The following is a 12,534-nucleotide window of genomic DNA, read 5'->3' on the forward strand; positions in this document are numbered from 1 at the left end:
TAGAATACTCCCCATTTGCCCTGGGTGGGGGCAGCTCCAACAACACTCAAGAAGCTCGACACCATCCAGGACAAAGCAGCCACTTGACTGGCACCACATCCACAAGCATCCACTCCCTCCCCCACCGACGCTCAGTAGCAGCAGTGTGTACTATCTACAAGATGCACTGCAGAAATTCACCAAAGGTCCTCAGACAGCACCTTCCAAACCCACAGCCACTTCCATCTAGAAGGACAAGGGCAGCAGATACATGGGAACACCACCTCTCTGCAATTCCCCCTCCACTTGCCATCTTGACTTGGAAATATATCACCATTTCTTCACTGTCACTGGGTCAAAATCCTGGAATTTCCTCCCTCAGGGCATCGTGGGTCAACCCAGAGCACATGGGCTGCAGCGGTTCAGGAAGGCAGCTCATCACCACACTTCCAGGGGCAGCTAGGGACAGGCAATAAATGTTGGCCTAGCCAGCAGTGCCACATCCCAGGAATGGGGGACTTGGGATCTGGGAGGAGATGAGAGGGACGTGTGTACAATCATAGGGACTCTGGGCTGAGTCAGTTGGTAAAGATTGTTCTCATTGGTGGAAGGATCAAACAGTAGAGGTCAAACGTTTGCAGAGATCAATGAAAGAAGCAGCGATGACACATGGAGCAGCAAGTGGATAGGGTTTAGAATGAGAGTGTGGGGGCGTTCAGGGTCAACCAAGGCTGAAAGAGAGAATGGAATCATTCAGGGAGAGTCTGGGAGCAAGTAGGGCAGTGGGTCAGCACCAGTGTGATGGGTGTAATGGCCTCCTGCTGTGCAGTGACCATTCTCTGATTGTCTGTGCAGCTGTGATAACGCCATGTGTTCCCCTGTGCCAACACGGAGGCACCTGTCGGCAGTTTAATAAATGTGAATGTCCCGAGGGCACTGCAGGAAGCCGGTGCCAGAAACTGTGAGTAACATGGGCCAGTCAATACCCACCCCCACCCCTCCCCCTGCCCACTCTCAGGGTGTGAAGGGGGGTGGCCCACTGGGGGGAAACCACTCAGTTTGTCAAATACTGTGGTGGAGGAGGGGGGAGGGGTGTGAGAGTGGGGGGAGGCGTGAGAGTGGGGAACACGAGTGGGGAATGTGAGAGTGGGAGGGGACAGGAGAGTGGAGGGGGCAAGGAAATGGGGACAGGAGAGTGGAGGGGACAAGGAAATGGGGACAGGAGAGTGGAGGGGACAGAAGAGTGCGGCCATGAGAGTAGGGGGGGGTGCAGGAGAGTGGGAGGGGGGGAACAGGAGACTGGGGGACAGAAGAGTGGGGAGGCATGAGAGTGAGGGGGAATGAGAGTAGGGCAAGAAAGTGGGGGGCGTGAGAGTGGGTGGGGTACGAGAGTTGGGGGGCACGAGAGTCGTAGGGGCATGAGAGTTGGGGCGTGTAACAGGGAGGGATGGGATGGGAGTGAAGGTTGCGGTTCACAAGAGTGAGGAAGTGTGAGAATGGGGGGTGCGAGGGTTGGGGGGGGTCACAAGAGTGAGAGTGAGGGATGCAAGAGGTGGGTAGGGGGTGTGGTGCTAGAGACCTGCTTTGACTGAGACTTGGTTGATGGAAGGGCATGATGGGCAACTAAATATCCCAAGATATTGACACTTCAGGCGTGATAGAGGGAAAAGGAAGCATACATAAGGTCTAGGGGACTAAAAAACAGACAAAGCTTTGGAAGAATATTGGGAAAGTAGGACCAATCTGAAACGGGGAATTAAGAGGGCTAAAAGAGGTCATGAAATATCCTGAGCAAGCAGGGTTAAGGAAAATCCCAAAGCTTTGTATTCATCTATAAGGAGCAAGAGGGTAACTAGAGAAAGGGTTTGCCCACTCAAGGACAAAGGAGGAAAGATATGCATGGAGTCAGAGAAAATAGGTGAGATTCTTAATGAGTACTTTGCGTCGGTGTTCACCGAGGAGAGGGACAATACGAATGGTGAGGTTAGGGATAGATGTTTGAGCACTCCAGGTCAAGTCAGCATAAGGATTAGGAAGTGTTGGGTATTCTAAAAGGCATTAAGGTGGACAAGTCCCCAGGTCTGGATGGGATCTATCCCAAGTTACTGAGGGAAGTGAGAGAGGAAATAGCTGGGGCTTTAACAGATATCTTTGCAACATCCTTGAACATGGGGGTGGTCCCAGAGGACTGGAGAATTGTTAATGTTATCCCCTTGTTTAAGAAGGGTAACAGGGATAATCCAGGTAATTACAGACCGGTGAGCCTGACGTCAGTGGTAGGGAAGCTGCTGGAGAAGACACTGAGGGATGGGATATATACCCATTTGGAAGAAAATAGGCTTATCAGTGATAGGCAGCATGGTTTTGTGTAGGGAAGGTCATGTCTTACCAACTTAATAGAATCCTTTGAAGAGGTGACAAAGTTGATTGATGAGGGAAGGGATGTAGATGTCATATACATGGACTTTAGCAAGGCGTATGATAAAGGCTGATGGAGAAGGTGAAGTCGCATGGGGTCCAGGGTGTTCTAGCTAGCTGGATAGAGAACTGGCTGGGCAACAGGAGACAGAGAGTAGGAGTGGAAGGGAGTTTCTCAAAATGTAGACCTGTGACCAGTGGTGTCCCACAGGGATCCGTGCTGGGAACCCTGTTGTTTGTGATAGACAGGGCAACCGCGATTATCCAAACAACACGGGTGGGGAATATTTTGTTTGGATAATCGAATGTTCGGATAATACAGTTTACCCAAGCATCAGGACCTTGAGACCTTGCTCAGATGATCCAAAATTCGGATAATCAAAGTTCGGACAATTGAGGTTGCCCTGTACATAAATGATCCGGAGGAAAGTATAGGTGGTCTAATTAGCAAGTTTGCAGATGACACCGTTGGTGGAGTAGCAGATAGTGAAGGGGACCGTCAGAGAATGCAGCTGAATATAGGTAGATTGGAGAGTTCGGCAGAAAAATGGCGGATGGAGTTCAGTCTAGGCAAACGCGATGTGATGCATTGTGGAAGATCCAATTCCAGAGCGAATTGTACAGTAAATGGAACAGCCCTGGGGAACACTGATGTACAGAGAGATCTGGGTGTTCAGGTCCATTGTTCCCTGAAGGTGACAACGCAGGTCAGTAGAGTGGTCAAGAAGGCATATGGCATGCTTTCCTTCATCGGACGGGGTATTGAGTACAAGCGTTGGCAGGTCATGTTACAGTTGTATCGGACTTTGGTTCAGCCACATTTGGAATACTGCGTACAGTTCTGGTCGCCACATTACCGAAGGATGTGGATGCTTTGGAGAGGGTGCAGAGGAGGTTCACCAGGATGTTGGTATGGAGGGCACCAGCTATGAGGAGAGGTTGAGTAGGTTAGGATTATTTTCATTGGAAAGACAGAGGTTAAACTGGGGACCTGAGTGAGGTCTACAAAGCCATGAGAGGTGTAGACAGGGTGGATAGCAAGAAGCTTTTCCCCAGAGTAGGGGACTCAGTTACTAGGGGTCATGAGTTCAAGGTGAGAGGGGAAAGTTTAAAGGAAATATACATGGAAAGTTCTTTCCACAGAGAGTGTTAAGTGCCTGGAACGCGTTGCCAGCGGAGGTAGTAGGGATGGGAACGATAGCGTCATTTAAGATGTATCTAGACAGATATATGAATGGGCAGGGAGCAGAGGGATACAGATCCTTAAAATCTAGGTGGCAGGTTTAGATAGAGGATCTGGATTGACACAGGCTTGGAGGGCTGAAGGGCCTGCTCCAGTGCGGTAATGTTCTTTGTTCATTGAGATTGGGGGATCGTGCGAGCGTGGGGGTAGCTCAAAAGACAGTTGGGGGGTAAGAGCGGGTGGGGCTGAGCAGGGGTAATGTGGGGGGCAGGGAGAGTGTGGGTGAGAGTGGGAGGAGTGTAGGGGCAGGGGACATGTGGATGGGAGCAGGGGAAGTGTGGGTGGGAGCAAGGGGAGTGTGGGTGGGAGCAGGGGGAGTGTGGCGGGGGAAGAGTGTGGTGCAGGGGGAGTGTGGGGGTGGAGCAGGGGGAGTGTGGCGGGGGAGAGTGTGGTGCAGGGGGAGTGTGGGGGTGGAGCAGCGGGAGTGCAGGGGGGAGCAGGGGGAGTGTGGGGGAGCACTGAGTGGGGGGGGGAGATGTATGAAGCTCCTGCTGACATTTCCCTCCCCTCACCCTGCAGCACGTGTCCTCTGGTGACGATGACGGTGAGCACAGTCAGAGCTACTCGCCAGGCCATTCGTCAGAGCTACGCGGAGCGGTGTGGGCCCCTCGGGGTCCAACTCTGCATCAAATACAGGTACTGCCTGGTAAATCTCCCTCTACACCATCCCCATCAAACACTGCCAGGACAGGGACAGGGACAGGGTTAGATAGTGAGTAAAGCTCTCTCTACACTGTCCCCATCAAACACTACCAGGACAGAGACAGCACAGGGTTAGACACAGAGTCATAGAGATGAACAGCGCAGAAACAGACCCTGCGGTCCAACCTGTCCATGCCGACCAGATATCCCAACCCAATCTAGTCCCACCTGCCAACACCCGGCCCATATCCCTCCAAACCCTTCCTATTCATATACCCATCCAAATACCTCTTAAATGTTGCAATTGTACCAGCCTCCACCACTTCCTCTGGCAGCTCATTCCATACACGTACCCACCCTCTGTGTGAAAAAGTTGCCCCCTTAGGTCTCTTATATCTTTCCCCTCTCATCTATGTCTAAACCTATGTCCTCTAGTTCTGGACTCCCTAACCCCAGGGAAAAGACTTTGTCTATTTATCCTATCCATGCCCCTCACGATTTTATAAACTCTACTGTATAAGGTCATCGCTCAGCCTCCGACGCTCCAGGGAAAACACCCCAATCTATTCAACGCCCCCCCCATAGCTCAAATCGTCCAACCTGGCAACATCCTTGTAAATCTTTTCTGACCCCTTTCAAGTTTCACAACATCTTTCCGATAGGAAGGAGTCCAGAATTGCACGCAATATTCCAACAGTGGCCTAACCAATGTCCTGTACAGCTGCAATATGACCTCCCAACTCCTGTACTCAATACTCTGACCAATAAAGGAACGCATACCAAACGCCTTCTTCACTATCCTATCTACCTGCGACTCCACTTTCAAGGAGCTATGAACCTGCACTCCAAGGTCCCTTTGTTCAGCAACACTCCCTAGGACCTTACCATTAAGTGTATAAGTCCTGCTAAGATTTGCTTTCCCAAAATGCAGCACCTCACATTTATCAAAATTAAACTCCATCTGCCACTTCTCAGCCCATTGGCCCATCTGGTCCAGATCCTGTTGTAATCTGAGGTAACATGCTTTGCTGTCCACTACACTTCCAATTTTGGTGTCATCTGCAAACTTACTAATTAAACCTCTTATGCTTGATCCAAATCATTTATATAAATGATGAAAAGTAGAGGACCCAGCACCGATCCTTATGGTACTCCACTGATCACAGGCCTCCAGTCTGAAAAACAACCCTCCACCACCACCCTCTGTCTTCTCCCTTTGAGCTAGTTCTGTATCAAAATGGCTAATTCTCCCTGTATTCCATGAGACCTAACCTTGCTAATCAGTCTCCCATGGGGAACCTTGTCGAACTCCTTACTGAAGTCCAAATGGATCACATCTATTGCTCTGCCCTCATCACTCTTCTTTGTTACTTTCTCAAAAAACTCAATCAAGTTTGTGAGATAGAGTAAGGCTCTCTCTATACTATCCCCATCAAACACTCCTGGGATAGGGACAGCCCAGGGTTAGATACAGAGTAAAGCTCCCTCTGCACTGTCCAGAGGGAGTCTTGCATTGAAGGTGGATTGGTTGAACTGCCACACAGAGAAGCTACATGAGCTCAATGGGCCGAACAGCCTCCTGTAGGGCTGTAAACGCTTCTGTGATCTTTTGTAACTCCTGCGTCCTGTGAGCATGTCCGCCCTGGGTCAGTCTCTGGCTGACTTCTCTCAGTGGTCTCCCACAGGAAGTACTGGCGTGTTTGTTCCTCCCCAGAATATAAACGGACACTTCCCTCAGGGGGAATTATATTTGTCACTGTTCCACCAACTCCCATCAATTCCCTTTCATTCTCCACACACATCATGGAGCTGATGTGCTGACAGTTTTTGCTTGATCAATGCGCAGATTTTCCAATGTGTGCCAGAATAATGGTGACCCTGTTGTGTCTGTAGGATGAACCAACTCCGTGTCTATGTGCAGGCGTACACAGTGGCTTACAAGATATTGTGCCCCATGCGAGGGATCGAGCAGTGATGGCACTGGTTCTGCGAGTGTTGGTGTGTGGCACCATCACCAGGAAGAGATTCACCCCAGATTTAAACTTAGTTACACAGTCCACGCGTATCTTTGTGATGAAGGATTCTCCCGATGAAGCTGGTTAAAGATGCTGAACGACCAGACAGATTCAGCCCCTGCTGGATTGCTGCTGGATCAGAAAATGACCTGGGTTCATCTCTGTCCACAGACACTGCCAGGTCCATCACTTACTGCTGTTACAAACCTGTTCTTACACAACAGTACCTTACATTTAGACTCAGACTATGGAATAGGAGAAGGCCATTCAGCCCCTTAAGTCTGTTCCATCATTCAGTGAGTCCATCACTTATCTGTGGCCTAATTCCATTTTTTGCTTTTGGCTGATATCACTTTGTCCTTCTGCTTAACAAAAATGTATCTATTTCAGTTTTAATATCCATCATCCACTGCTGTTTGTGGAAATCTCTCCTACCCTTTGTGTGTCAAAGTGCTTCCTCACATCTCTCCCGAATTGTCAGATAATGGCCCTATTTCTAGAATCCCCGACCAGGGGAAATAGTTAATCTTTAACTGCCCTGTCAATATAGAATACTTAGAGTGCAGGAAGAAGCCATCAGGTCTGCACCAACCCTCCGAAGGGTCCCAGCCAGACCCACACCATTCCTGTGACCCTGCATTTCCCATAACCAATTCACCTGATCTGCACATCTTTGGACGGTGGGAGGAAACCCAGGCAAACACAGGGAGAACATGCAACATGCCTGAGGCTGGAATTGAACCGTGGTCCCTGGTGCTGTGAGACAGCAGTGCTAACCACTGAGCCACCCCAATATCTTGGGGACTTGATCTGATCACCCCCTAACCTTCTGTTTATATAGCATCTGCAAGCAATCCAACTTTCTAAGTTGCTGAACTGGAGCAAGATTGAACAAACATCGATACCCAAAGGAAATATAAGGAGAGATAACCGAAATGCTTCCAATGAAGAAGTTGGTTTTAAGGAGCTCCTTCGAGGGGGAGTGTGAGGTGGATGAGTTTGAGGTTGGGGTAGAATTTCAGAGGGTAAGGTCTGGTAACTGAAGACACGGCTGATGATGGTGGGGTAATAGAGATATTTTGCCAGGTCAGGACAGAATTCATCAACTTTTCACACCTTCGGACCCTCACTTATACCTCCTCAGCCTCTCAATTCTTCGACTCTTCGCTCCTCAGACTGTGGCCTCCCTCTGTTACTTGCTCTCGATTCAGTCATCAAGACTCTCGGATTTCGGTACAAAGAATTAGGAACAGCAGGTGGCCATTCTCTTTACTTTACCATCCCATGTGGTGATGAACCTGATAGAGTAAGTTGGAAATGTAGCATAGTCAATGTAAAATGTAAAGAGAGTCTGTCAGGGAGAGGGTCTGGGACTTGCTTTCATATTTCAGAGCTGATGCCAGTCAGATAGCTGTTACTCAACTCAGTCTGCTGAATGGATTCTCTGCTATCTTACATTTAATAAACTGGATATGTAATTTACCACCAGTCTCTCAGTGTAATACGCTTTATATTTCCTCTGATAGAATAGGAGATCACAGAGAGAGTGTGTTAATTCAGTAGGGAGGGAGAGCAGGGTTAGAACATAGAACCTAGAAGAATACAGCGCAGTACGGGCCCTTCGGCCCTCGATGTTGCGCCAATCCAAGCCCACCTAACCTACACTCGCCCACTATCCTCCATATGCCTATCCAATGCCCGCTTAAATGCCCATAATGAGGGAGAGTCCACCACTGCTACTGGCAGGGCATTCCATGAACTCACGACTCGCTGAGTAAAGAACCTACCCCTAACATCTGTCCTATACCTACCCCCCCTTAATTTAAAGCTATGCCCCCATGTAATAGCTGACTCCATACGTGGAAAAAGATTCTCACTGTCAACCCTATCTAAACCCCTAATGAGTCAAGTTTCCCAAATAACAGCATGATGCCAGAAATGCTTACCCCAACTCATAGGCGACTATTGCAAGCAAAATTCTCCAAGAGATACTTTACTCTCGTCTCCACTGAGATAACTCCATGGAGGCTGGTATCCCATCACCAAGTCACCTTTTAGTTACATGTGGGGAGTCCTGAACACTGATTCAGCTCCCTCAGTGCCAGCTCTTAGAGTGAACAGGTTGTTTGACACTCCTGTTTATATCTGTCAGCCAGGGCCCCCGATTAACAGCCTCAGGCAGGGATCTTAGATTCTATGAGGTCCACCTGACTGGTTTCATTGCAGTCACTGTAAAGGGCTGTGTCGTGTTATTTTGGGTGTTTAACAATCTGGGGTTGAGATGAGAAAGTTGTTTTAAAGCACAATGTTTGAAAGGGTGGCTGTATGTTTTAAAAAGGCAGTAGCCTGACAACCATTGCAGGCATTGTGTTTACCACTGTTTACCCAAACAGGAATTGGAGACGGAGCTACCGACCATTTGGAGCAAATAGAGTGGACACAAACTTCTTTTGTACGTAACAAGAAGTTGATTGGTCTATGGACTGGTGACCAGTTATTGATGACAGCCACCTGCTAACACCCATGTGATTGGTTCTCAGTGAATTATACATCTTGAGGCTGGAACGTTTTAGAGAGAGAGGTGTTCCGTTTTAAGTAGTCTTTGATTTATCAGTTAGATGTCACAGCTTACAACTGCTGCAGGCGAAGTAAACTGAGTTTCTTCAGGATTATAGTGAGGTTTGATGACAGAAATCAGAGAGAACACCCTTGAGCTGGGGAAAACTTAATACAAAGTCTAAAAGCACATCATAAGTCTATAAAAAGGAAGAGAGTAGCTAAAGTGAGTGTAGCTCCCTTAGAGGACGGGTTTGGGGAGTTGTTGGGAGTCAGGGGGGGGGGGGGGAGAGCTGCTAAAACAATCATCTTTCAGTTTCAAGGTGGAGAACACGAGTATCAATTGTAGATGTTACAGAAAAGGGCAAAAGTTAGAACATCATCATGAGGGATAACCTATTGGGATTGAGGACAGATAAGTCCCAGAGCTTTGGTAGGTTACATCCTGAGGTCTTAAAAAAGTAACCAGAGCGAATGTGGATCCATTGGTTATAGTATTCTAGAATTCCCTGGATGTGGGAGAGGTTCCAAAGGATTAAAAAATGATAATAAAGCCTCCTAATGTGACAGGGGAGGGAGACAGAAAGTCTGAAACTACGGACCAGTTAGTTTAACGTGAGTCTTTCTGGGTGGCAAGGTGCAACTAGAGGGGTGTCACAGAGTTCGGTCCTTGGGCTCCCAACTACTTACATTCGATACCAATGACTTGGCTGAAGGGATAGAAGGTACACTAGCCAGATTTTCAGATGGCACAAAAATAGGTGGGAAGTAATTTCAATGAAGCAATAGACAATTTATAAATGGATATGGACGGGTTAGGAGAATGGGCCAACATTTAGTACGTGGAGCTTAATGTGGAATAAGTATGAGGTCATTCATTTCAGTCAGAGGAATAGAAAGTAACTTATTACCTAAATGGAGAGAAACATCAGAGTGCGTCAGTGCAGAGGGATCTGGGTGTCCTTGTGCATGAATCTTAGAAAACTGGGATTTAGCTTCAGCAGGTAATAAGGAAGGCTAATGGAATGTTGCCATTTATTGTAAAAGGAATGGAGTGTGTAAGTAGGGGAGTGTTGCTGCAATTGTACAAGGTATTAGTGAGACTGCACCTGGAGCATTGTGGAGAGTTTGGTCCCTTTATTTGAAGAACATTGGAGACAGTTCAGAGGAGGGTCACTAGATTGATTCCAGACATCAGGGGTTTCCAGACATGCAGAGAGATTGTGCAGTTTAGGCCCATTCTCTCTGGAGTTTAGAAATTGAGGGGAGATCTCACTGAGATCTATAAGCTGCTAAAGGGGATTGACAAAGTCGCTGCAGAGAGGATAGCTATCTAGAATGTGAGGTGATAGCTTTAGGATAAGGGGTAGCAGATCTAAAACAGAGATATGAAATTACTTCAAGCAAAGATTGTGAAACTCTGGATCTATTGCTATCGTATATCCTTGCAACATGTTCCAGGCACTTCCCACCCTCTTTGTAAAAACTCCCCCCCATCAGCTTAAACATATGTTCCCCTAGTATTTGATATTTCTGCCCTGACTGCCCACCCTATCCATGCCTCTCACAATGCTATGTACTTCTATCAGTCACATCACAACCTCTGATGCTCTCATGAAAACAATCCAAGTTTGCCCAACCTCTCTTTATAGAGAATACACTCCAATCCAGGCAACATCCTGGTGAACCACTTTTACACCCTCTCCAATGCCTCCCCACCCTTCCAATACAGTGGGGACCAAAACTGCACACAATACTCCAAATGTGGCCTGGCTAAAGTCTTACACAGCTATAACATGGCTCACCAACTTTTATACTCAACACCCTGACCAATGAAGGCAAGCATGCCACATACCTTCTTACCACCTTATCTACTTGTATTTGCTACTTTCAGGAAACTCTGGACTTGCACCCCAAGTGGATTGTTTCATTCTGAAACTGATAAAGTATATAATTGGCCTAATCATAGAATATAATAGAACAGTACAGCACAGAACAGGCCCTTCAGCCCACGGTGTTGTGCCGACCATTGATCCTCATGTAAGGTAAACCTAATGTACGAACCCTCAAATTTCTGTGACCATATGCGTGTCCAGTAGTCTTTTAAATGTCCCCAATGACCTCGCTTCCACAACTGCTGCTGGCAATGCATTCCATGCCCTCACAACTCTCTGTGTAAAGAACCCGCCTCTGACATCCCCTCTATACTTTCCGCCAAACAGCTTAAAACTATGACCCCTCGTGTTAGTCATTTCTGCCCTGGGAAATAGTCTCTGGCTATCGACTCTATCTATGCCTCTCATGATCTTGTATACCTCAATTAAGTCCCCTCTCTTCCTTATTTTTTCCAATGAAAAAAGTCCAAGCTCAGTCAACCTCTCTTCATAAGATAAGCCCTCCAGTCCAGGCAGCATCCTGGTAAACCTCCTCTGAACCCCCTCCAAAGCATCCACATCTTTCCTATAATAGGGCAACCAGAACTGGACACAGTATTCCGAGGGCGGTCTAACCAAAGTTTTATGGAGCTGCAACAAGATCTCACTACTCTTAAACTCAATCCCCCTGTTAATGAAAGCCAAAACACCATATGTTTTTTTAACAACCCTGTCCACTTGGGTGGCAATTTTAAGGGATCTATGTACCTACACACCAAGATCCCACTGTTCCTCCACACTGCCAAGAATCCTATCCTTAATCCTGTACTCAGCTTTCAAATTCGACCTTCCAAAATGCATCACCTCGCATTTATCCAGGTTGAACTCCATCTGCCATCTCTCAGCCCATCTCTGCATCCTGTCAATGTCATGCTGCAGCCTACAACAGCCCTCTATACTGTCAACGACACCTCCAACCTTTGTGTCGTCTGCAAACTTGCTGACCCATCCTTCAATCCCCTCATCCAAGTCAATAATAAAAATTACACAGAGTAGAGGCCCAAGAACAGAGCCCTGTGGAACATCACTCACCACTAACTTCCACTACCACTCGCTGTCTTCTGTCGACCAGCCAATTCTGTATCCAGACAGCTAAATTTCCCTGTATCCCATTCCTCCTGACCTTCTGAACGAGCCTACCATGGGGAACCTTATCAAATGTCTTGCTGAAGTCCATATACACCACATCCACCCCTCGACCCTCATCAACTTGTCAACATCCTCAAAGAACTCAATAAGATTTGTGAGGCATAACCTGCCTCTCACAAAGCCATTCCTGAAGAAGGGCTAATGCCCGAAACGTCGATTCTCCTGTTCCCTAGATGCTGCCTGACCTGCTGCGCTTCTCCAGCAACACATTTCCATCTCTGATCTCCAGCATCTGCAGACCTCATTTTCTCTTCTCACAAAGCCATGCTGACTGCATTTAATCAAGCCATGCTCTTTCAGATGGTCATTAATTCCTATCCCTCAGAATCCTTTTTAACACCTTGCAGATGACAGACATGAGACTGACTGGTCTATAATTGCTGGGGATTTCCCGATTTCCTTTCTTGAAGAGAGGAATTACATTTGCCTCCCTCCAGTCCTCAGGTATGACTCCGGTGGAGAGCGAGGATGCAAAGATCTTCGCAAGCAGCTAAGCAATCACATTTCTCGCTTCCCAAAGCAGCCGAGGACAAATCTGGTCTGGCCTTGGTGACTTGTCAATCTTAATGTTTGTCAAAATGTTCAGCACATCAGCTTC

At 47.7% G+C, this 12,534-nt stretch overlaps 1 protein-coding gene across 4 annotated transcripts in view; it reads left to right on the top strand.

Annotated features, from left to right (window-relative positions):
• The window catches only part of LOC122550356 (uncharacterized), a 143,159-nt gene extending 135,380 nt beyond the window's left edge, over positions 1–7,779 (top strand). For all 4 annotated transcript variants that reach the window (XM_087987734.1, XM_087987733.1, XM_087987732.1 and 1 more), the window contains 3 exons: positions 835–940; positions 4,160–4,276; positions 6,176–7,779. In XM_087987734.1, the coding sequence (XP_087843860.1) occupies positions 835–940; positions 4,160–4,276; positions 6,176–6,257 (305 nt within the window). In that variant the 3' untranslated portion in view covers positions 6,258–7,779. The remainder of the gene's footprint in view (positions 1–834; positions 941–4,159; positions 4,277–6,175) is intronic.
• Positions 7,780–12,534: the final 4,755 nt, after the last annotated feature.

Source organism: Chiloscyllium plagiosum, unplaced genomic scaffold, assembly GCF_037043375.1.
Source record: "Chiloscyllium plagiosum isolate Xiang-an unplaced genomic scaffold, Cpla_swu_hap1 HiC_scaffold_5, whole genome shotgun sequence".
NCBI lineage: Eukaryota > Metazoa > Chordata > Chondrichthyes > Orectolobiformes > Hemiscylliidae > Chiloscyllium > Chiloscyllium plagiosum.